We start from the raw sequence: 26,611 nt of genomic DNA, 5'->3' as shown, positions 1-26,611 counted from the left end.
GCAAGAACGAATGGATGGATGGATGCTTCACCCCACTATCCTTCATTCACTCCGTGGATATGCTGCCATTTTTTTCAGTGTTGTCGCTAAAATGACACAAGATTCATACATCTATGTTAGCAGCAGTCATGCTCGCAGAGTCCTTGTAATGAATATTTTTTAGCGAAGCACCCTCTCCTTTCGCTGTGCCAGTAGATGCATTCTTCAAATTTTTCATTATAGAAGATTGATACCGGAGAATTCACCACACACTCAGAGACCACTGAACCCCAGTTGCAAGGAAGTAAGCACTTTTTTCCCCTATCACACAGAAAAACAGGAGTTCTCCGAAGGAGCCTCGCACCTGTTGTCGAGATTCTTTTAGCAAATTGCACGACAGTTGTAGTTAGTATATGTACAGGTAACCTTTATTTTGCGGCTTCATGACAAAGTACACCGGGAGGTTCTGGAACAAAGAAGGAACTGCATCATTCCTGAATGCCCATGCACCACGGTCAGTTTCGACTTTTCCATTTAGAATATGCTTGTATGTCTTCCGTATGTCACTTTCTTGAAAGTGAACATCGTCCCAGCTTGCGCGTCTTTCCCAAACTTTCCCATGTATTATCCCCACTTATTCAGAATAGTGCACGGGTCAAATGGTGGAGAGAAGTGGCCTTTGATGTACCAGCTGGTGCTCCCGGACACAAAACACATCGTTATGATGTCTGGCAGGTCAGGGCCACCCGCAAGGAATAGCAGCAACAGTAGAATTAACGTCGGGAGACGTACACACGTGCTTGGTGCGTACACACGTGGCCAATGTGCCCAACATATCAATAATAAGAGTTTCCTACGTCGTAGATGTCTGAGTGTCTTTGTGACTGTAGGCACCGAATTGTCTTCAGAAGACCGTGAAAGTATGCCACGTGTACAAAAAGCGAGAAGACATACACGAAAAAAAAGCGCCACCGAACACCAGCCCCGACGCACAGAACTGCAAAGACAGTGGATCCAGTGGAGAGCAGCCGGTTATTTGGCGCAAAGTTTGACTGCAGCGCGCCCCCACTCCCTTGGAGCGAATCGTGCTCGCCTCAAAAGAAGGAGCTCGGAAACTGAAAAAAAAAGTATCTATAAACGTTGTGATGCGGGACTGCCAAAAAATTCAAGGTGATAATCCTCCCAAGACTGGACTTTTATTTCGCCATCATTCCACACGCATTTTCACCATCAGCTTCGAACAATGCAATGGTCCATGATGCAGCGGGCTGGTACTCGCTGCCTTTCCCAACGTGGGAGAGGCCTGTAGGAGATTCGGGTTAAAACCCGGCTCTCCTACTGAGGGGCCCAATAAAGTCTTATATTTATTCATGGTTTTATTTAAAGGCGTTTGCACTTTATATCATGAAGGCGCGCGCAGAACAAGAGGAATAATAAATCACTTTATGGCGAGTGCGTGCTCGTAATGCATTCATGGGCTATGTGTGGCTTTATTGTCTGCGTTTAAATCAACAACAAGGTACTCGAAGAACAAGACTTCTCTTTAGAGCAAGTGCGCTCTGACGGCTTCCCTGAATCTCGTTCTACCTGCGGTATACGCCAAACGATGCCAACAACATACGACAGTCTGTCCTCCTCAAGTGCACCGCACTTTTTAAAGCGGCCAAGCTTGAACTAAGCCGCGCAAGGTTTGAGACAGCGAGACGGGACAATTCTGAAGGCTCATCTGCTTTCATATGTGTTATTTAGAGCTTGTTGCTAGGCTTTAGCGAGGTGATGTTAGGTTGCTTCTAGGTGGATTTTCAGCTTGGAGAGATTCGAGTTAAGCCGCAAGCAGCCACAGACATGGCACTGCAGTGCAAACGTCAGAGACAGAACGTCGAAATAAAATCAAGCCTTCACACCTCTCGTAGATCTACGGACTCGTCCACGTTTGCGTAAGCCTCCCAACACTTGGTCTCGCAACAAGATAGTGAGTTGGGCTATATGGTTTAGTTGGTAGACGTTCTTCTTAAAAACTAGTTTGCAGCTCACGGAAGGCGCAAATACCCGAAGTGGGAGGCAATATAACTGGTAAGTATAGCGTGACCCGCTTCCCTTGTCCGCGTCTTTGATGGGCTTCAAACTAACTTTAAAAGATGGACATAAAAATCTCATCCTAGTGGAAGTTGAAGAAATATAGTGTTCGGTTTAAAGTGCCGAAACCCCCATATAGCTGAGAGACATGCCGTAGTGGAGGGCTCCGGAAACTGACATTCCGGAGAACTCAATGTGCACCGAAGCCGTACATTGCACAGACCTTAAGCATTTAACCTGCATCCAGGTTCGACCACTGTGTTCGGGATCGAACTCGCAACCTCCGGTTCAGCATCCCAGCATCGTAACCGATATACCACTGCGGTAGACAGCAAATTGAAGTGAAGCGAGCCATACTTACGCAATGATTCTTATAAAATAAATTTACTGCTATATTCATTCACAGAAGCATCACCGACTAGAAAATGCAAGTTCTTATTCAGAAATTCAGAAAGGATTCAGAAAGTATATGCAAAAAATGAAACATTTCAACTTCACTAGCCACTGCGGCAGATTTTCACACAATACAGTGTTTGAACAGTAGCCCGAGACAAACACATCAAAAACCATTTCTGCAAACTATGTCAACCGCACTAAAACGCACTACAGATTTATAAGTTTGTTCTGCGACACGCACAAATCGGTCACGGTGTTACCGGCGCCTAAACGCAGGTGTGTGCATCATAGCATAAATGAAACAGTTTAGAAACACTATTGACGTATCAAGGTATTAAAAACATTTCTATTACTCTGACTAAATCCGTGAACTCATTTTAAGAGGCAACTTATGCCTCCAAGAAGAACCATTCTTAAATGTACGTGTGATTCTATTTCGCTAAGCGTTGCTGTACTCAGGTTGTGGTAGCGTAGGTTTCTCTTCTTACGCGTAAAGATTGAGACACAAATTGTTGCTAACACAATTATAAGAACAAAGTTCAACTTAGTTTCACGTAGAATGCACGCAATGTGAAGTTTGACGTGCCAGTGCGGAGTGCGGTAATGATTAATTGTGGAATGCTCAATCAGGTAAAAAATGTGATTGCCGTTAGCAAACAATACCTTTCTGAGTGTCAAAGTTGAGATACATCCTTCAATTTAACTGCTGAAATTGAAAAAGTATATATATTACAAAATGCTACCATTTCTGATATGGCAGTTTGATTGTGTGTTTTTCACGAGCATCTGCAGTGCACGTAGGCACATGTGGAAGGCCGCCGTTTTCAGCGCGCGAAGAACTGCGGCCCGAAAAACGAAAAAAAAGAAAACGGTTGATCTTTAGAAGTCTACGACATCGGTCAAGCTGAGGTAGGAGCAGATGCACACGTGCATGTCTCGGCCGATCATGTCGAGCGTGGTCTTTCTCTTCTTTCCCTTCATAATTCGGTGGCACACCATTTCGGCTTTGACGACACCCGCGAGGACGAAGTAGTTGAAGGCGAGCCTGTGGTGCGCCTCGGCGACCTTCTCACGTGCAGATTCGCGGCTGATATCGAGATCCATGAGCACCCTCAGTGGAACCGATTCACAGTGCTGCAGAGTGTCGAAGGCAAGAGCGTCCACTTTTTCCGTGGAACCGTTGACGAAGCGGACCGCTCAGTTGAGGAGCACCTACGTTTTAAAGGAAGGCGCATGTTTACTGATACGAAAGCCTTATATAGGTGTCACACGAGCATTTGAAAGACATTGAACCGATGGTCTATTGAATAAACTGTCAAGCACGAGCTGCCACACGGGCGTTTTGGAAGGCAATTGAGTCAATAGTGTATCGTGTCAACGGAGCACACCACAACTCCACTGAAACATCAAACGTCATTGAGCGATGGAAGTGGAAACGGCGAGATTATGTTCTCTCATTCGTGGTGTACTTGGCGTACTCGTGCACACGATTACAAACATGATTACAGAAAAGAAATCTAACTCATACGCTTTAAAAGCAGTATGTGTGAAGGTTGCAAATTACTTAAAGGAGTATTGTGTTTAGAGAAATTTATTCTTACAGACTGTGAACATCAATTACAATCCAACAGAACATTCCGACAGAACACAACATCCACAGACACACGAAAAGTTGTTACAAAAAGGTATGTGTACATATGTAAACGGAACACAACATACACAACTTACCCAACTACACAGGAATTGTTACAAAAACAATGTCTACATATGCACAATATATGGTAAACGAAGAACACACAAATGAAATGTAGAGATCTATATGTCAGATATTTACATAGTATTTACAAGGTATTTGTATAAGTACTAAACAAAGAATAACCTACCAATACCAGGCAGGCCTGAAAACAAGCCTTACACGTCTCTCACAGACGAACACAAAACGGCAGGACCAGTGTCGAAGGAATTCCTCCTCACCCAGAAAGAAGAGTTCCTCCGACAACGCAGATAGTATTTCTTTGTACAGTCGCTCCTAAATCGGGAAGAGAGCCCGGCGGCGACGACCTGCTGCAACAGCTTCACAACGGTTACGCCAAAGACAGTAGGCACCAGCAACAATAAGAAGGCAAGCAAAGCGGCCTTGAGAACAACGTCCAGAAGAAACAAAGCGGTTTACTCCGAGGCCACGAAATCCTGCATGCACAGCCCTCCAGAATACACGAGCAACGACACTTTGCCTTAACACATGCTGATTTGTTTCCCGTATAGGGAGCAGTTCGGACATGTTGATGACTGGACCATTCTCCCCCTTTCTAGGCGGTCAAGGGTAGGAAGAACGCCCCACCCAAGCCGCCACATGAAGTCCCGGAGGTGGCGAGGTAGAAATGATGCCGTCAGCGTGCTCCAAGACACACGACTCGAGCGGGTGCGGCGTGCTGGAGAAACTAACGGGAGCAACAACGCGGCTGTTGTGTCAACGATAGAATTGTCTAACACATCTAAATCAGGGCAAGTTGACTGGATATGACGAAAAAACGCGACAGCTGTTGCATAAAACGAAGGAAGTACTAATCATTGTGGGCCCTGATCAAGGCGCACATTAGGTAATAAATACCGAAGGTGAGTGCCTAGAAAATAATATGCCAGAGTTCGCGCGGGAGATTTCTCTCCTTGTACGAGGCGCAACAGCAAGCGCTGGGCCAATAGCCGGCAGCGTATTGATACCGAAGGGAAAGCAAAACCTCCCTGGGAACGCCGCTGTCCTAACGCCGCACGAGTAACCAACTCAGTGCCGCTAGACCAAACGAAGGAACACAAGGCAGACTGCAATGACCTCGCGGTGCGTAAAGGCGGCTGTTCCACGTGAGAAAGGTACCAAATGCGACCGAAGAACACAGTCTGCGCAAGGTACCTCTGCTCAAGAAGCAGGAAGTCGAATTCCCGGGCGTTCTCAATTTCTTGTTTTACTTCATCGAGGGCGTTTGACCAAACGGAGTTACTAATGCCGTAGTGGTTGTATAGAATTCCTAAAATGTGAAGAGACGCAGCCGGCTGAAGAAGAGATGTGGACCTAAGTGTGGAGTTGGGATAACCGATTAACCAATACCGGGATTTAGAGAGGTTTAGCACGGCACCTGAAATGTCCCCATACTGGAAAAATAAACGCAGGCTATGAGAAAGACTATCTTCATCGGTAAGGTACAGGGCTATGTCGTCAGCAGAAGCTGTTACTTTGACAGCACTGCTACCTGGAAGCACAAAACCCCGGACAAGCGAATCCGCTTCTAGAGCGCAAAAGAAATGGCTCAAGGCTGAGGACAAATAGAACAGGAGACAAGGGGCATCCTTGACGGACCCCACGTGTAATAGAAAAGGCAGCACTCTCCTAACCATTTAGAACTAGTGTGCTTTTTATACCAGAGTAGGTATGTCTAATTAATTCAACAAAATTACCAGGAAAACCAAGGGCTGTGAGCACTTTAAAGATATACATGTGCTCTAGTCGGTCAAATGCTTTCTCTTGTGCCCTTAAAAGTGCGAACTGCACATACTCTCGACTACAGCAACGCATTCACCTTCAGCATGCTGTCTCGGTACAGCATCTTTCGTCTCAGTTTCGCTTCTCAGTAACTTCAAGCTGAATAAGCATTGACAACAGCAAATGAACTATTTATTAAAATATTTAAAAATATCAAGTGATCTATTCGAATGTTTAAGTGAGGTTACGGAAGCTGAATTCAGGTAAAATGAATACGAAAATGAGAATCCAACACGCCACACAGTTTTTGTGACAAACGCCTGAATCAATCGACGGCCGTTCAAAACAGCTGTGTAGCAGCGCGACAACTTCGTCGAGTCACTAGAGGTGTGGCGTCAGAAATACGTGTGCCAAGTCAATACGGTGCACGGTGAATCGGTTACATGAATTTTAGACTTTGGCCAAGCTATGTTTGGGGTAGGGAACAGTGAAGTTTTGGGGAGGGCAGATCAAAGTTAGAATGAGAAATCTGATTAATATGCATCATTTTCACTGGTATAGCGCACCATGACAAGGACACACACAAAGGAGAGATGCACACACCCACAGCGCTATTTTGCAACTAATATTTTATTTGCGATCATACACGCTGTTTATACAAAAGTAGACCGATAAAACCTGGATAATGTCACGTCAAGAATACAGCACAGCCCATGCACGTGTCATCACTGATAGCGACAATCTACACTAGCCCGTCAAAGTGAAGATTCTAGATAGTTCTTTTCTTTAGATGATAATGCTATGGAAGCCACACTCACACATTTTTCTTTCATTTTGTCTATTTCAAAGCTTCAATAATTTCACGTGTGGTTCTGTCACGGGCCTTAAAGAGTATACGGGTGTTTTGGAACATAGGGACGCAACCGACCTCTGACAGTGAAGGACCAAATGACGACATACAGCTCTTTCTACGTTGTACTTGTGTTCCCTTAGTCTTTCATTCACACACCTTCCAGATTGGCCTATGTATTTGCAACCGCAAGTCGAAGGAGTGCTATAGACAACACCACAATAACACTTCACAAATTTCTCCCGGTGCTTAATCTTACAATCCTGTTTCCCGCTACTTTCTGCATTGACCTTTTTGCACATTCCTTGCAACTTTTCGGGAGCAGAAAACACTGCATCCGCACCCGCCTTCCTTGCTATCCTTCGCAAGGTATGCGAAATGGCATGCATGTAAGGCACTACAGCAACCTTGCCTGCCTTAGTGGCGGTTGCCTGGTCTTTGACGTTTGCCCTTCTTTTCCTGCTTATACATTCGGCGACAGCGGTCAACAAGTGCAAGGGGTAGCCATAGTTCAATAAACGATTAATATGGTTAGTAGCCTGAGGGCTTCGAAGCAGGATGTCCCAAGATTATCGGGTAGACGAGTGTGCCCCGAGCTCGCTTCACGGCGGCCATTCCATGAATACAGCAAGGTCAATCTGAACAGGTCGCGACAGTCAGAACAAAAAGTTGTCTGAAACCTATTGCGACGGACATCAACAACCGCGTTAAAATTGAAGCGCGAGTAGGTGAGGGAGGGGGGGGCAAACAGCGAAAACAAAAAAAATAAACGTTCATTTTGAATCGTTTCTATTTTATATGTTAGAAAAAAATTAGTAAATTACTTTAATAAAGCTTTGGTATTTGGTATGTCATTAAGCGCCTATTTTTTTTCGTTCGGTACAGAAACAGCGGGTACATGCATGCAATCTGGTGAGATAAGCTAACAAATTTGGGGCCGTATCCAGGCAATATTCTAACAGAGCATGTGTTCAGTTTGGCCTGTTCTTTGGTTCGGCGCATTACCAGGTTGACGAGACATCTCACATTTCCGTGGTGGTTTTGCGCGTACGTTCAGAAGTTTACTTAATGTTTATGTGCATCTCAAAGCTTCACTAGCTCACAGAATGCGTAGATTGCCACTCCTATGACTTCCGACTGCATTAGCTGGTCTGCATGCCCTCGCCTTTGGTCACGGCGAACGCAACATGCTAAGCAACGAGACGCTGTACTATACAGCTGCCAAAGCTATATTTCCAAACCTGCAGTCTCGCTTGAGTGGTTTTTAGGGGCGAAGCTCCTTATTGCGGCACCCGGTCGTCCCGCGTAGTGTATAACCAGTCTTACGCTTTGACCTGCAAACATTTTGACCTCGAAGGTGGTGCCGGTGAGAGATTCCTTCTGTGCGTTGTTGGACAACAAAAAATAGTGCTCAATGTACATGCCAATAGCTGATAATGGGGTATGAGAGACAGGAGAATTCGGCTTTTAGTTAACGTGCACGCTGCGATCCCCATTAGCAGCCATTGCATGTACACTGAGCACTATCTGAAGGGAAAGGGTGGCTACGTTATACCCGCTGGGTGTAACCACCTTAGTTTTAGAAAGGTTTAGCGAGCGTTGAGCCGCAGCGCCATGAATACAATGAACTAGTATATACCATGAATGAACTCGAGGTAGTTAAAGGTGGGAAGTAGGTACGAAGTGCAAGCCGTAAGAAAGTAAATCCGAATTCTCCTGTCTCATTTCCCATGCAGCCATTGGCATGTTCATTGAGCTCTATCTGACAGGAAAAGGTTGGTACGTTATACTCGCTGGGCGTAACCTCCTTGGTTTTAGAAAGGTTTAGCGAGTGTTGGGCCGCAGTGCCATGAATGCAGTGAACTAGTATATACCATGAACTCGAGGTGGTTAAAGGTGGGAAGTAGACCCGAATCGCAAGCTGTTAGAAAGTGTGCGTGTGCCACCTTTCGTTTAGTCCTTGGAATGTCCGCTGGATGGCGGTGTTTCTATATGGGGAATATATGATGAAAAGATGCGAGATGGTGGTACTTGAGTGTTGAATAGATGGACGAACGGACACACAGACAGATGCATGAATGGACGCATGAACGGACGCAGGGGCGGATGCATGGACGAATGCAGGAACGGACGCACGCACGGATGGGCGGATGGACGCATGGACGGTCGCACAGATGGAAGGAAGCAAGAACGAATGGACGGATGAATGCTTCGCCCCACTCTCCATCATTCACTTCGTGGATATGCTGCCAATTTTTAACGATTGGCCAACATGACTTTTTGGACTTTATGCTATTGTGCTCGTAAAAATTGTCGCAAAATTGCCTCTGCGAAGTTTCTTGTGAATATCGCAGGTACATAATTTGCCTAATAAGACAACTTTGCTTCCTCTATCTTTGTTATTTCGTTTCTTCTCTCTCTCTCGCATGCAATTAGCGAGACACATTTAAGGCACAATAAAATCACGTAATAATAAAGGCACGTAGCAGGTCAGTAATTACGCCCCGTCACGGTGGTCTAGTGGCTAACGTACTCGGTTGCTGACCAGCAGGTCGCGCGATCCAATCCCGGCTGCGGTGGTTGCATTTCCGATGGAGGCGGGAAGGTTGTAGGCCCGCGTGCTCAGATTTAGGTGCGCGTTAAGGAACCCCAGGTGGTCGAAATTTGGCGTCTCTCATAATCAGATGGTGCTTTTCGGACGTTAAACTGCACATATCTATCGATCAGGTCAGCAATTTAAAAAAAATCAATTTCGCGCCACGTAGGGCAACGTCGTTACCGCTTCAGGCTGTGATATATATATCACAGCCTGAAGCCATATATATATATATATATATATATATATATATATTTGATGTTGTCCCCTCCTCACGTAGATGACGACAGTGGCAACGAGCCGCCGACTACTGGATTCATGGGCTTCTATGAAAGTTGCGCTACCAGTTTACATATACCTTGAAGACAGTGTGAAGCGCGTGATTGCAGCGCTGACAAACGTAGCTACAAGAACGAGCGTTGCGTCAGGAACGCATGTGGGGCATTTGTGGCGGTAAATAAAGAAACTGCACGTGCAAACACGCTGGCACTGTCACTCAGTCAGCATTTCAACAGTGCAGTGACGTCAGCGTGATTGTCGTGCTATGTTCTTGTTTACTCAACAGGCGCCTCCCACAGGCGAGTTCGACGAGGTTCTTTCATTCGGCCTGCAGTATTGAAATTTCTCGTCTCGGAAACAGCAAGGGTGCACCCGCAGCATTGCCGTTTAGCTCGCTCCCTTCTATTAAACATTGCAGATAAGTAAACGAACGCGGTTGTGAACGGATACGTCGTGAGCGCTATGAAATCAAATGTGAGACATTGTAGCCACGTGATGATATCTCCGATTTCTGCGTGTGGGTATGCTTAGCCCGCGCGAGAAAGCTGATCGGTGAATTGTACGGCGCGAGCACTGCTCCTGGGAAAGAGCAAACGTGATGGTCGGACCCGATCTTCGCCGTGGGCGTCTGTCAAACCGATTGACGCGTGAACTCGAATACAAAATCGTTCATTCTTAGACGTTTTCTTCAGTTAAACTGATAATTGCCATGGTGCCGGTGTGATTGTCAACCTTTAGCGTGGTGGACACTAAACTGCACATCCTTTGCCTACAAAATAATTTGTTCAGCTTGAATTACTTGTGCAGGTCTGGTGGCATAGAGAAGCTTGAGGTAACCTAGCTTCTTTCAGCCTTTTAAGTCGGCCGTCTACTCATCTCTTTGATCTGCTTCGAAGTGAAGACCGCGTCAGCTTTGTTTTACTTTTGAATAAACTAATATTTAGAGCTTGAGGAACGTAACACGGGACAGTTTTGTCTAAATAAGGTTTTCATTTAAACGACAATAATTATGTTGGGTGCGAATAGCAAGGTCATAATTAGTATAAGATATATAAGCTAATACTAATTGTCACTATCCTGATTATCATCAGAGTAGTAACGTTTAAATATGACAATTTCACTTGGTGTTCTCAAGAGTAATGCTACTTTAACTTGTATAAATTCGTGAATGCTTGAACTAGCATGCCTTGTTTAGCTTGGTCCTCACCTTAGATGACTTAACTAACATGGTCTTATTGAGATGGACCGTAATAACTTTGGTCTTATCATGATGGGTTAATTAGGTTCACCATAACTTCTCTTGGCCTAACTCGCCAAATATACCGTACAGTCAAATAGCTAATTAGCCAGCTGCGTGTGCTCGGGTGTTAGCAAACGATAAAGACGCTGAAGAGGGCACTTGCTGGCTGAGCAGTGCACTAGAATATACAGGCATAGCGTGATAATTAACGCGTGGCCTCGGCTTAAGCTGCGGTCACGATGTTGCAAGGCATTCAGCCGGAAATAATCTCAGATGCCACCATACTGATTATTATAAAGCAGACTTAGTGCATGCATTAAAAGCTTCAAAATGAATTTAAACAGTCCATAGATAAAGAAAATGTCCTCAGGAAAAGTTTTTAAAAATTTTGTACCATGGGCGCACTTCTGTGCTTAGTGGAACAATTAACAAATGAAAGAAGATGCCTATGGTTCGAAAACACCGCCCAACTTTGTCGACCGCCGTCGACACGATGCCGGCTTCCATCATAAGTAATGCAACGCAGTTGCTGGCAGGTGGATATTACTTTTCTGTAGCGTTGACTCATTCAAAATATGGTGTCACCAGAGTTACGAAAGATCCCGAATTTCGCCAAGTTCGGGTTATCTTGCATAGTGCCCTTGGTTGCTCGAATTAGGCACGATGAATTTAGGTATCTCTGACGGACCACGTTGCAGAGATGTGCGTTGTCAAATTTAGCACCCACTAACTTAATCAGTTGTTATGTTTGGAGGCAGTCTGTTTAGGGTTAGGTCGAGATGATACCGAAAGAGGGAGGGGACTTGTCATCTCAGGATATGACGAGGAGCAAATGATGCAATACACCATGCCCATGACATGAATAAGGAAAAAATATAGTTGATACCTCCGTTATAGAAACCGGCATAATACGAAACTAAAGCTTGTCTTTAGAGAAGTATTCACTGTATACTGTACATTTATACAAGGGATCATGTACAATGTCTCCTGATGTTTGACAGCTAAAGCAACGGTTAACGTGAATGCATTTACATTGACACATAATGATGGATCTTCATCGTCATGACTTACGCACATAATTAATAACTAATTAATAATTGATTGATAGGTAAACAAGGCTTAGTGGTCACGAATGCCTGTGGTAGCTGTAGTAGGGAAGAGCGGAACCAAAGAAAGCGGTGTGACATTCAGAAGTGTACATGACTGATTGTACGCAAACACGTGGGCTTTGTTCGCCTACTCGCGTCATGTTAGTTGTTGTTTGTCACTGTATGATTAGGGGTAAACGCAAAGCACGTTGTGCCTTTCTTGTTGGTTGACTACAACTTTCATAGAGATGAGCGGACGTGGAGGTTACATTCTGGCGAAGTAGGTGCGTTGCAGAAATATGCTTGGTGTGAATGGATGCTATGAGTCACGCCGATGCTTTGTGTAAGGTCGCCCCCTAGTGGTGCGTCAAGTCGCTGAAAAAATTGCACTTCCATTGGAAACACGCGTAGAAACGGTGTGTTGAAGGAAGTAATGGTTGATGGTGTCGTCATAGTGCATTGCTGCACTTTACCATGCGCAGCCTCGGAGGATAGGGACAGATATAAAAGACGTGTTTTGAAAAGCTGCAATGTGTCTGTGAACGCGGCGCAGTGGACGGCATGCCCGGCATCAGTTGCGCCGACTGAGAGGTCGGCGCAACCGATGCCGGGCATGCCGTTCTTTTTAGGGGCGAAACTCCTTAAAGCGCCACCCGATCCTCTCTCGTAGTAGTAGTAGTACTCGTAGTGTGTAACCATTCTTAGATTTTGACCTCAAAGGTGGTGCCGGTGGGAGATTTCTTGTGTGCGTGGTTGAACACTAAAAAAAAAATCGCAGCGTGCGCGTTATCTAAAAGCCGAATTCTCCTGTCTCTCATTACCCCTTAGCAGCCATTGGCATACACATTGAGCACTATCTGACCAGAATGGGTTGCTACGTTATACTCGCTGGGTGTAACCTCCTAGGTTTTAGAAAGGTTTAGCGAGCGTTGGGCCGCAGTGCCATGAATACAGTAAACTATTATATACCATGAACTCGAGGTGGTTAAAGGTGGGAAGTAGACACGAAGTGCAAGCCGTTAAAAAGTGTGCGTGTGCCTCCTCTCGTTCAGTCCTCGGAATGTCCGCTGGATGACGGTGCTTCTATATGAGTACTATATGATGAAAAGATGCGAGGTGGTAGTACTTGAAGTGTTGAATAGGTGGACGAACGGACACACAGACAAATGCATAGGCATGGATGGTTGCACGGACAGATGGACGCATGGACGGACGCACAGATGGACGTGCGAACGCACGAACAGACGCACGCACGGACAAGCGGATGGACGCACGGGCGGCCACACAGACGCACGCATGGACGGATGGACGCACGCATGGACGGACGGTCGCAAGATTAAGTGGACGGACGGACGCAAGATTAAATGGACGGACGGATGCTTTGCCCCACTCTCCATAATTCACTCCGTGGATATGCTGCCATTTTTATTTCACGTCACTTTTACGTCACCGAAGTCTTGGTGGAAGCCGTCTTGAAGCTATTTCATGCAGGTACACTCTAAAAAAATATCGAGTAAAAAGGGTGTCTTTTTGTCCCACAACAATAATCGTCATCAGGCTTGAGTGCGCTTCCTTTCTTGAAAACTCGGCACTTGCCCCTTTCCCATGGAGAATGCAATGTAACCCTGATAATGGGCATGTCGATCGTGACTGGGATGTACCGGGCGCGGGGCGATAGCGCAAAGATGGAACGCAATATAGATGATTCTTGTTGTGGGACAAAAAGAGACCTTTTTTACTCGCTCTTTTTTTAGAGTGTAGAAGGTAAGCGCGTTCGGGCATGCGGATACATTTACGACGTCACCCACTGTAACATTCCGTTGGTCTATTTGTTTTGCTATGCATATGTCTCAGACGCAGCTATACCATACTAATTTGTATTGCAATGCTCACCGTGTTACTCCTCAGAGCATTCCTGATGATGGGGTCATTTGAGCGCTCATGATTCGCAATCATTACAGCTACGTTCATGAAGAAGCGGTTCTCCAGAATGGCTTCTTTGAGTTCGCGGCAGATGCTGCGGAGTTGTGTGGCGCTGTCAGTCTCGGGGTCATGTTCCGGGACGACGATGGTGATGAAGATTAGCATCCGGTTTAGCTTGACCATCTGTCCCAGTGCTTTGGCGGCCTTTTTCTTGAAGGTGATGGAGCGCAATTCGATTACAGAGATGGTGCGGTTGGTCTCGAGGGCTCGAAACAGTGTGACCACGTCGGGATCGGGTAACTTGGCGCTCATCGTCAAATGCCTGCGCGAGAAAAAAATGTGTGTCCAGATTCCCGAAGAGAAACTTGGTGCACGAAAGTTTCCACAGAGTGAGACAGAAGCTGTAGTTCAGAAAAAGTGGTTAACGATATTGAGTATATAGGTACCACCACGCACAACTAGAAGAGGTCCCTAAAGGTTACTTTGGTTACTCTGTTCTATATAATACGAATTGCTGAAATCGCATTAATCACCGACAATTAACGTTTTTGAGACGCACCAACCACTGCCAGATAAACAAAAAACATGTATTTATTATTATTACTACGGTCTCTTCTGCTTATATATATTTCGGCTTATATATCTTCTGCTGATATGTTTTTGTTCCCCATCACCTCTGTAATGCCCTTAGCTTTGGGCGGTAAATAAAGAGAAATATAAATAAGAGTGGTTAGCTAGCGTTACGTTACAGTGATTGTAGTACGAGAGTGAAAATGATACGCTCCAAATGAACTCACGAACCTATAATTTGGTGCATACCTGCCATTCATTGCATACGTTTGCGTCACCTCTTACACCTTACACAAGACCTGGCAACCTTTTGATGTGGAGGGCCGAGTTGCATGAGGCTGAGACACTAGGGAGAGGGGACGGTACATCTGGAAGCAGGGCGTTGCAGGGAAGAGTGAAGTTCTGCAAATTGACAAAAAATTTAGAAACTAAACTGCAAAACGTTTATTTTTAGCCGCAATATTTTAATTTAATCAAGGTTACTAATGAATGTGACATATTAGGTCTGAACTGCTTTTTTGGTCTCCTGATAGGAATGATGACGAGAAGGGGGGGGGGAGGGATGTCTTGTCGAGGACGCCAAATACTCCGCATACAGGGGGTCCCGACCACTGGCATAAATTATGTCATCATGGACGATTACAACAAAACCGTGGAACGCTTGCTCTTCACCCGTTTAAGGGTGTCCTGTGGGCTGGTTTTTCGTCAAAGTGCAGGTCCTTGCTAACGGTGATAACATGTACAATAAAAGTATATATATATATATATATATATATATATATATATATATATATATATATATATATATATATATATATATATATATATTTCTAGTAGATCTTGGCCAAAACCCTCTAGTATAAAGGTTCCTCTCAAACACCGCCGAAAATAATAGCGAGCTTTTTATTCTCTTCCAGCGTTTCGCGTCTTCGAAACAAATTACAAATGAGATCTTCATGCGTTTATTTACAAGAGATATCTGTTTGAGTTGTCACCTGTACATGTTTGACCGTACCTCGTCTGCCTTGTCTGGCATGATTATTGTGCACGATGAACTGGTTTGACTTCGTTTTGCGATTGTCTAATGGAGATAGCAGCGCGCAGCCGAAAGCAATAAATCCTTCATGACTATGCATAGCGCTGACATTGCACTTGTCTGAAGATATGTCATGAGAAGGAGATAGCGTTGGCTGGAAAGGTATAGAAGGTAAAAATTATATCGTGCTGCGTTTGAGCTCTGTGTGCTTGAGGGGGTCCTTTAAAGTATAGCGTCACTTAGGAGTAAGTGCGGCAAATCCCCAACCGAGGCTCCATAAGGTAAGGTAGATAACAGGAGTTATCTATGACATAGACACTGAAATCGCCAGTGAAGATCTTCCTGTACTGATAAAACCAGTGAGTGAAAACAACGTCATTGTGCATGCTGGTAGCCTAGGCAACTCTCGTTGTGTGCGAATAACATTCAAGGGTGACTGTCTTCCCTCTTACGTGAAGGTGGGCCATTTCCGTCACCAGGTTCGCCCATTTATTCCGAAGCCTGTGCAGTGTTTTAAGTGCCAGAAGATTGGCCACGTGAAGGGCGTTTGCAGAAATTCTGCAGTGTGCCCCCGATGCGCTGAACACCACTCAGAAGACGACTGTAATGCAACTAAGTTGAAATGCCCCAACTGCCAAGGAGCTCACAGTGCTTCCTCCAAGGACTGTCCTCAGATTAAGAAAGAGATCTATATTTTGAGGCAAATGGTGCGAAACAACTCGACTCGCAGAGAAGCTGCGCAAAACGTAAGGCGAAGGCGCCGTCATCGTCGAAGGTCCGCACGAAGGACAGTGCAAAATCTGACGAGAAAGTCAGCAACTCAAGTGAAATCGACAGGCGCGGCTCCTAGCACGGCAAACATCTGCGCTGAAAGAGAAGATGCTGCAAGATCTCTCTCTCCAAAGGAATGGCCACCCCTTCAGCCTAGACGATCTGTTGAGCCTCAACAGAAGCCGCCTACAGGACCTGTTAAGCCTCAACAGAAGCCACCTCAAAAACAAGCACAAAATGCTGCAACGGCCGGGAAGCCAGATCATCGCGTGATAGTGATGCTAAGATCATTAGTGGACACCAATCACATGTTGTTAAGCGACATGAATACACCATCAGCCAAAAGTGCCCTTCAAGTACTGGACGCGCTTAGCCCAGTGCTAGCAGCCCTAGAGTAGACCATGGCTAACCCACCACCGTTTTTCAGGGATGAGGTTCGTAAAGCAGTAATACTGCAGTGGAATGCCAGGGGACTGAGATCGCGCATTGGTGACTTTCGTCGATTTGTGTACGTCAATATGTTTCCCGTAATCATCATCTGTGAGCCGAACTTATCGAGTGCAATACGACTCTCGGGATACGAACCTTTTATGTCGTCTACTGTTACTGAAAGCAGCAAGGTTCTGGTGTACATTCGCCGGGACCTCACTTACATCCTTCAACCTGTACCACCTCATGACGGAAACCAATACGTATGCTTAAGAGTGAAAAAGAGGAGGCTCAACATCACTGTGGTTGGGGCATACCTATCACCATCAAGCCGTTTTGATCAAAAAAAGACTACGAGACATCCTAGCGTTAACTCCTGACCCGTGTGTTATCATTGGGCATTTTAACGCTCATCATACATTATGGGGAAGTCAGAATACCAACATAAAGGGCAGAAGCTTGGTGTCTTTTGCCTCCGACAACTAACTTTGGTTACTGAACGATGACAGTCATACATTTTTACGTGGCTCCACATACAGTAGCTGTCTAGACTTGGCTTTTGTTTCGTGAAGCCTAGTGAAGCATACTGAATGGTTCACGGATATAGAAACGCACAGGAGTGATCACATTCCAACATACGTCTAGATCAGAGGATTGTCGCCTCCTAAAGTGCGCGACATGGTTAAAAGAGTGGACTGGAAAAAAATTCAGTCTAGTATGGAAAACCAATGCCAAGAACACATATACGATTTACAAGAGGCCATCAAGAGCACGGTAAAAGAGACTGTGTGTACGATCCCATGCCCTGTAAGAATCATGGACATCGACATAGAGCGGGAGCGGCTTCGAGCCTTGCGACGACGAGCTGAAAGAAGGTACCGGCGCATGAAGAACATAGAAGATTTACGGACTGCTAGACGTATGCAGAAGAAGATCAAACGGTGGTTGGACAAGCTAGAATTCCAACGCTGGATTACTTTCTGCGAGTAACTCGACCCTCGTAAGCCTTTATCGCAGATATGGAGGACGGTTAGAGGTTTGCGGTCATCGCCCGTTCAGAAGTCACCATTCAAGGCCTTAGCCCTTCACCAAAATCGACCAGATGTGGACGTTGCTGAAGAGTTCTGTGCTGCATTATCAGGGCGGGAAAACTACAGCCATCAGCAGCTCACCACTTTCGAGCAGTTGTCCGCCACCACGTGATTCTTGTAAGGACTTCCCGTTCACTATTCAGGAGCTTAAAGCAGCGCTCGCTTCATGCAAACGTACCTCCACACCAGGACTTGACGGAATCTCCTACAGAGCCCTGTGTCATCTGGGTGAGCGCGCTAGAATAGCTCCACTTCAGCTATATAATGATTGTTGGCTAGAGGGCACTGTCCCCTTAAGTTGGAAAACTAGTCGTCTAGTACCATTACTAAAACCTGGCAAATTACCATTGGAACTCTCCTCCTATCGCCCGATCGCATCGGCTAGTTGCGTGGGTAAAGTGATGGAGAGAATGATTCTCGGCCGACTAGAGTGGTACTTGGAGTATCATGAGATCTACCCGAATGCCATGGCTGGCTTTCGACGTGGTCGATCATCGATCGATAGCGTCATCGACCTAATCACGTACGTTGAACACGAGGAAGGTCATAAGCGTCTCTGCGCCTCTCTGTTCGATATGCCATCTTTTCAAGTTTCTCGCTGGAAAGACTTGGGGAATGCGGCCTAATGCTATGTTACGACTGTACAGGGTGCTTTTCCTTGGCTTTTTACGATACAGTCTATAGTGACGTGCCCGGGTAGCGCGGACGCCGCTAGCCGAGCCAAAAGTGGGCGTGAAGCCCGCGAAGAATGACCCGACAATGCGTAGTTCACAAACAGCAAAGAGCCCCGTTTAACGCCCACCGATGCCTTTTATACATAGTGGGGGCGCCACCTCCCAGTTACTAGAAGCAAAAGGTGGCGTCCTCTACATCCCTCCTTCCGGAGCTCCCAAACACAAGTGTTCCAAAAGAGCACCACCATGAAACAGTCCTTGCAGCAGTCTCACAAATTCAGTCTTCGAGGTGGCACCACGCGCCGGCCGTATCGTGTGTAACGGTGACCTGGCGATCCTGCAGCAGGTGCAGGAGCTGGAGTGTCCGATGCGTTACCGGTTGCTGCCCGCTGTGGTTCGGGAGACGGCGTGGATGTCGGGGCCGCAGGGTTGGGGATTCCCGTCTCATCTGAGGGGCCGACTGAGGATTGCTGCAGTGGACAAGGTGTCTGCGGTTTCTCACTACTATGCCACTGGGCGTCTGGACGATGTACGAGCGGGGTCTCTGAGCCGGGCTTAGGACCGTCGCCCTTGCCCGCGTGTCACGCACCCAGACTTCCTCCCCATCGTCGAGAGCACGATGGTCATGCGCTGCGTGTCGGGTATTGTAGTCTCTCTGTTGTCTTCGTCTCTGGGCGGCATCTCTGTTATTGAATTCCGTCACCTTGGGCCAATCTGGAACAAGGCGTTGAGCCGTGGCTAGCACACGAGTTCGCGGAGAGCGTCCCATGAGCAGTTGGGCCGGGCTGTAGCCAGACACACCGGGAGTGTTACGGTATGCTAGCAGAGCCAGAAACGGGTCTGTGGCCTTCAGAAACAACTCCTTGATCGTGCGAACCATGCGCTCTGCTTCGCCGTTCGACTGCGGGTAGCGTGGACTGCTCGTGACATGCGTGAAACCGTATTTCTTCCCAAAGTTCTCAAAAGTTTTGCAGGAAAACTGTGGCCGATTGTCGCTGACAACCGTCACCGGGATGCCGTGTCGGGCAAATGTGCTCTTGATCGCAGAAATAACGACTCCCGCAGAAGTGGACCGGAGTGTAAGGACCTCAGGGTACCGAGAACGGTAGTAGACAACCACCAGGAACTCTTGATTAGCAAAATGAAACAAGTCAATGGCCACCCTTTCCCACGGAGCTGGTGGTGTCTTGGTCGCAATCATGGGCTCACAGCGTTGAACGCGTATAGAAGCACATGCTGGGCAGTTCTCTACGGCTGCTTTAACCTGGATGTTGAGACCGGGCCACCACACAGAGCCTCGGGCCACCGCCAAGCACCGATTGACGCCTTGGTGACCATCGTGCAGCAGGTTCACGATGTCTCTGCGTAGTGCTGCGGCACAACTAGGCGTCCGCCCATGAACAGCATGTTCTCGCATACAGTGAAATCTCCCCGGTGGTCCCAGTAACGCGTCATGTTAAGCGGCAGACGGTCTCGTCGAGGCCACCCTTTCATGCAGTATGCTTTCAGCATTGAGCACTCACCGTCTGAAGTTTGGTGAGACCTGAAGTCTTCAAGACGTACGGCCAGGGTTGAAGGAAGGGCTGTCACGACCAGAGACACAAACATTTCTGTGCTGTCCACTTCGGACGTGGAAGAGCCTTCGGGATCCCTAGAGAGAGTGTCTGCCGTGTCCAGGTACTTTCCTGGAACATACTTGACTGTGAACTGATATCGCATTAGCCTTATGCGAAATCTTTGAATGCGAGGGGGCATGAGGTCCAGATCGGCGGAACCAAGCAACCTGACGAGCGGCTGATGGTCGGTTTCAACGACAAAGCTGAGTCTACGCAGGAATTCTTCAAACCTCTCGATAGCCCAAGAGACACCAAGCGCTTCTTTCTCAATCTGACTGTACCGCTGCTCAGCGGTAGTCAGTGCTCTTGACGCGAACGCGACAGCCCGTCGCTCTCCCGTCTGTTGCTCCTGCAAGAGAACCGCGCCTAGCCCAAACGAACTGGCATCTGCCGACACAAGGGTGGGTAGCTCTGGATTGTAGCTGGCCATACAAGCATTAGATGCCACCATTCCCTTCAATGTCTCGAAAGAGGTTGCTTGCGCATGGTCCCAGGTCCAGACTGCGTTCTTGTTCAACAGGAGCCGTATCGGTGTAATGACGGCAGACAGGTTCGGTAAAAATCTTCCAATGTGGTTCAGCATGCCCAGGAAACGACGGACGCCATGCGTATCTGTCGGTGGCTTCTTGTTCACAATAGCAGATACCTTGTCAGGGTCAGCCGAGATGCCACTGGCGCTCACCACTACACCAAGGAACTTGACGGAAGATACCCCGAAGGAGCATTTCGAGGCATTCAACGTAATGCCCGCTTGTTCTAACTTGCGAAGGACTGATTGGAGTCGGCTGTCGTGCTCAGAATGGCTCCTGCCGAATACTAGAATGTCATCTACCATGTTCACACACCCTTCCAGGCGCTCTAGTATCTGAGACATTTGGCGCTGAAATACTTAGGGAGCGGACGTGATGCCGAAGGGCAGGTGGCGGTAGCAGTAGCGTTCAAAAGGTGTTATGAAGATAGTCAGCTCCTGACAGCTTTCCGATAGCCTTACTTGATGAAACCCCGATTTTGCATCAAGTTTCGAGAAGACCGCGGCATTGCCAAGGCGGCCAAGTACCTGGTCCACTGTGGGCATAAGGTGTCTCTCCGGAAGAACTACTTGGTTCAACTTCGTGAGGTCAACAGAAATTCTGTATTCGCCATTGGCTTTGGGTACCAGCACAATACCAGCACACCACGGGGTTGGCACTTTGACTTGCCGGATGACCCCGTCCCTTTCCATGTCATCTAAGTCCTTCTTGACTACGCCTTCGAGGGGAATAGGGATGCGCCTAGGAACGGTGAGAGAAAATGGAATCGCTCCCGGCTTGATACGAATCTGGTATTCTTCAGGCATCTCGCCAAGGCCTGGGAAAAGCGAAGCTGCGGCCTTGTCTGACGTTGGGGGCCTATTCGGAGCTTCCGCATCTTCCACGGTGTCAACAAACTGGACGACTCCCAGGTCCACTACCGCCGAGTACCCCAGCAGAGGAGAGTCAATGTCTGCTACAACGTACAACGTTTTGCATACTGACCGGCCTCGCCACGACAGGGTAGCAGGAAACGTCCCAAGCAACCTTAGGCGGCAGCGGCCCGGCTCATCAACCGTTCATTATCGGGTTTGTCAAGGTCTACTGGGCACCCGGCGAAGCTCGGAGGTACGACTGAAACGTCCGCCCCAGTATCCACTTTGAATTGAAGGGGGCGTCCGTTGACATGAACAACAACGTGCCGGCGTTCTGTTTGCGAGGCATCCACGGCGCAGAGCTGGATTTGGCTTAAACACCTAGTATTATTCGAGCGGCAAACCGCCGCGAACTGTTCCTTCTTGCGACATTGGTTGCATGTGGCCCACCGTGCTGGGCACTCAGATCGCGGATGAGAGCGTGGCCGCAAAAATCGCATGCCGACTTCAGGCCGGCACGGTACTCGGTAGGCCGACAGACGTTACTTTTACTTCGGGCAGCTTCGCATGGTGGGGCGTCGGCCATTCGGTACTGGTTGCTCGCAACGGCGTCGACGTTCAGTGCGTCTGGTGTAAGGCCTGTCCCCTGACGCCGCAATTTCTCATTTTCAGCGTCTTCGTACTGACGCGCTTGGATGAGCGCCTCGTTCAGTGTAAGCTTTGGATTGCGGCAGAGCTGGTCGGTCAAGCGAGATTCAAGCAAACCTACGATAAATCTGTCCCGAACCAGCCGGTCGTCGATTTCCCGAGAGGCGTAGTTGCACTTCTTCACGAGATTTCGGAGCACTGTGAAAAACGCGTCGACGGACTCGCCTACCGCTTGCGTGCGCTTGTGGAACCTGCTCGACTCGTATACCTCGTTGACGGGGTGTACAAGATATCCCGAAAGACTTGTTGTCACGCCGGAGTGCGAGCGATAGGCCTCGGCGTCTGACATGAGAGAAGAATGCACCTCGCGACCTTGGGGACCCATACAGTAGAGGAGCGTGCGTACCTTGATTTCTTCGGGGGCGGAGGACAGTCCTGAGGCGAAGAAGTAATCCTCGAATTGTTGAAGCCACGCCGTTCATTGGGCTGGGTTGTCAAAAGGGAACTGCGGCGGAGTTCGCAATGTGAAGCTGGCGGTCACGGCGGAGGCGGCGGCTGGGTTATCCTGCATGTTGCACGGTTGTCGCAGGATGCCACTTCTGACACCATGTAGTGACGTGCCCGAGTAGCGCGGACGCCGCTAGCCGAGCCGAAAGTGGGCGTGAAGCCCACGAAGAATGACCCGACAACGAGTAGTTCACAAACAGCAAAGAGCCCCGTTTAATGCCCACCGATGCCTTTTATACAGAGTGGGGGTGCCACCTCAAGCACTTGGCTGCGCAATTTGCAGGGATCTACCACCTGTTTTATCATTTTGCCAGAGGATAACCGGTAATGGCGGTAGACTATCCCCCTTTCTATGGTAAACGAATAATGGGTTGATCCCCTTCCATAATATACTTGTCCGACTTTGTTTCTGCAGGTATCCAAGGTCTTGTCTTCTGCTTGCGCAGTTTCGAGATCCTTTCTGGTCATTTTCAAACTGTCAACCTTGAGTGTGGCTGAATCTGGCTTAGACCTTGTGCTCTTGATGCCGCTCAGCAAGTGGTTCAAGTGATGACTTTCCTCCTTGTATCGTTTACGTGCTACGCTGTCCGTCTCTAATTTCGGTACAGGAAGCTTCTCTTTCCATGTTGTATCAGGGTCGTGAGCCTGACGTGATCCGGGCACATTTCCCACGATAATGTCGTATAACGGGGAAATCATGCATTTTACGATGCATACGCCTGAAAAGTATGGTGAAAAATTTTCCACCTTTGCCTCTAGAACCTTAATTATACTTCCATCCGCCAAGAACACTGTTGCCATGGTTCCTGTAAGTGCTCCGTCTGGCACGAGGGAACGCCGCACAACCATCGTAATACATCCTGTGTCCCGTAATACTGAGGCAGTCTTGCGGAATATCACGCCCTGCAACTCGGGCATCTGATGCTTCGTCACCCTTGGTTCAGTATTCACTGCACTAGCCATACTCTCTTCGCTTTTTTCGTCCTCCACGTGCTCGACTTTGTTAAGGTTCTCCCTTTGTGACTATATACATGAGGCTTTCCGGGTAGTGCTGGGTATCTTGGTACACGCTTGGGTGTCGTGCCCAGTTTTACGACAATACCCACAGTATGGTTGCCTTGTCCAAGCGCGGCATTCTGCAGCTCTGTGACCGCTCTTGTCACACACAAAATATCGAGTGGAAGCCTTTGAAGTTGAATTACCACCTTTTCCTGCAGGAGTGTTCTCCCCTTTGTCACGGAAAACAAGCAAGTTTGACTGTCGCTGAGCTTCTAAGAAATTGTCGGCCGCTTCCGCCATCTCTTCAACCTTACGGCAGTTTTTCTCTCGCAAAAATAGCGCCACCTTATCATGACAGTTGTTTATAAATTGCTCCGCTACTATGAGATTCCGTACTGATGAGTATTCCTTTTCCGATTTCGACATCTCAACCCATCTGTCGAAGAAGCTTGTCAGCCTCGTTGCGTACTGCACGCCCGTTTCCCCATCTTGTGGCTTGCTGTGTTGGAATTTTTTACGGTAGCCCTCCGCCATGAAACGAAATCGTTGCAGTAGCGCCAACTTGGTTTTGTCATAATCGAGAGCCTTTTCTGGCGACAGACGACCAAAGACCTTGAGAGCCTCCCCGCTCAAACACAAACTTAGGGCCGTGGCCCAGTTGTCTTTTGGCCATTCTTGACCGGTAGCAACATTCTCAAATCTTTTTAGGTATGCGTCTAAGTCGTCCCGGTTCTCGTTAAACCCTGGCATGAAATTGTGAGGATTAATGGTAGGAGGTGCTCGAACTGGTCGGCCTTGGTCAGCCACCACTGACTCTCTAACGCCTTCAGCCTGAGCGAGTTGAAGACGCAACTGTATAGTCTTCTGGTATTCTTCCTGATGTCGCCGTTCTAACTCCATCTGCTCCATCTTCTCTTTCCTTGCTTCACGTTCTGCAGCCCTCTCTTCTCGAGCTCGAGACTTCCGTTCTTCTACCCAAGCCCTTAACTCAGCTTTCTCTAGCCCCATGCGCAACGCCAGTGCCGTTAAATCCGAACTCATCTTTGATCTGTCTTTTTTTCTAGCAAAATGTAACCAGGGAACAGTAACTATTAATGCAATAAATGGCTTCGTCCTGTCGCCTTGAACGCCAATGTAACGAGCTGTATAGAGAGACAAAGCTCTAGATGAGACGCTCGTGTTTCTGTACGAAAACCTGCGATGACTCAATCGTCTTCGGACAGTAACGAGGCCGTTTATGCAATCACACAAAAAAATGTATTTACAAAAGACATGAAAGGTCTAATAATAAATGAAGTAATGGAAAAAATATAGCCTGTTTGGAATGCTGGTGTGAGAGTCACAAGGGCATAAAAACAGAAAGAGTTCACCGGAGAGGAAGGCGGTGGTCAAGTCGCGGCGGCAAACTCAACGCTGGGAAGGGACGGCGGCCGACGCTTGGGTAGCCTGGTAAGTCCAATGACAGCCGCGGCCAAGAACGCGGCTCACTGCGGAGGTCGTTGACCTGGAGCACGCATGGCATTTGCCATGCCTATCTCGACCGCTGGCTGGCGCTCGCTGCCGTAGGTGCCGGACTCGCCTGGCGGAAACGTCCTGGCGACGTTTCGCCCACGCCAGGCCCGAACTGCAAGGACGGCTGGAATGGCCCTAGGTGGAAGCCCGCTGAGACCTGGAGTCCGCAACCCGACGGGTCACTGCTCCCACGCTCTGGTTCTTCAACCTTGCTTCCTCCTTCCAGCCACGTCTGCCTCACTCCTTCTTCGCACCACCCCCTGCCCTGATTTTCCTGCGTCGTCTTCTTCGACTGTCTCTGTGGCGCGCACTTCAAACACAATTCTATCTTCACGATTACGCACGGCCACTTCACTCATCACAACTCCATAGTCTGACGCCAGGCACGACCAGCGTCCATCGGCGCGGCCCGACAGCAACCGGCGCGAAACGCGACATGCTGCATTTCGCGCCTATGCCATAGGGTAACATTACTATGTGCCAATGCGTTACTGAGACAACACTAAGTGTCTCTCTTTTCGTGACGGAGGGACGCCAGACGCGCTTAAACGCGCATGCGTCAAAGCGACGCAGCGCGGCGCGCGGCTGCAAGTAGAGGGCAGGACCAGCGCCTGGCGTGGCAACGCTGGCGTGACGCGACGAAATGAACACCCGCGAGCACGCGCACCACGTCATGTCGAAATGTGTTGGCGCCTTGACGATGGCATGTAGTCATGTTCTCACATGACACGCATCTCATGATTATATAGTTTGCAACTGTCACATACCTTCGTCATTCATTGGTGTGACGTGATACCAAATTGAGCATATGTGAAGCTAGCGAAACGGCCGTGAGTGCACCTTGAGTGTGACATGTAGTAATGTTGTTACATGACACGCATGTGATTATCATGTTTGGATGTGTCATTTGGTATGTCATCCGTTTAGGTCACGTAATACCGAGTTTGGTACATGTGAAGCTGGTGATACCACTGTGAGCGCATCCTGAGCGTGGATTGTAGTCATGTTACATGACACGCATGTCATAATTTTCATGTTAGGGCCTGTCGCTCGTGTTCGCGATGCGATCATGCCTTACCATACCAGTTTTGCAACATGCCATGCGAACGAAACCACCGCAAGAGCTGCAGGACCATGAAATGTAAATCATGCCTAATGACATACATATCATGATTTTCATGTCATGACTAATGGAATATGTTCTTCATAGAGTCATGTTATGCCATACCAAGTTTGGTATCGATATCATTATCTAAACGGCCAGGTGAGCTAAAAGTCATAGGTGGCTACATAGATAGATGGATAGATAGATAGATAGATATACGGATAGATAGATAGATAGATAGATAGATAGATAGATATCTTAGATAGATAGATATATGCGCTCAAAGTCGCCGAAGTTCACTAAGAAATGCTTCGCAATTAAAATGACTGCTCGCGCTGCCCAACTGCGATGATCCGCGTCAGCTCAT

The 26,611-nt window shown here is 47.8% G+C and overlaps 1 protein-coding gene across 1 annotated transcript in view; it reads right to left on the bottom strand.

The window, feature by feature from the left end:
* Positions 1–3,223: 3,223 nt before the first annotated feature.
* Positions 3,224–26,611, bottom strand: part of LOC142771427 (uncharacterized) — a 75,180-nt gene continuing 51,792 nt past the window's right edge. The window contains exons 2-3 of the mRNA XM_075872907.1: positions 13,873–14,224; positions 3,224–3,663 (exon numbers count right to left, since the gene is read on the bottom strand). Coding sequence (XP_075729022.1) covers positions 3,649–3,663; positions 13,873–14,214 — 357 coding nt within the window. The 5' untranslated portion in view covers positions 14,215–14,224 and the 3' untranslated portion in view covers positions 3,224–3,648. The remainder of the gene's footprint in view (positions 3,664–13,872; positions 14,225–26,611) is intronic.

Source organism: Rhipicephalus microplus, chromosome 9 (genome assembly GCF_043290135.1).
Source record: "Rhipicephalus microplus isolate Deutch F79 chromosome 9, USDA_Rmic, whole genome shotgun sequence".
In the NCBI taxonomy this organism is placed as follows: Eukaryota; Metazoa; Arthropoda; class Arachnida; order Ixodida; family Ixodidae; genus Rhipicephalus; species Rhipicephalus microplus.
The sequence above is the reverse complement of the archived record's forward strand: the minus strand, read 5'-3'. Positions and strand labels throughout refer to the sequence as shown.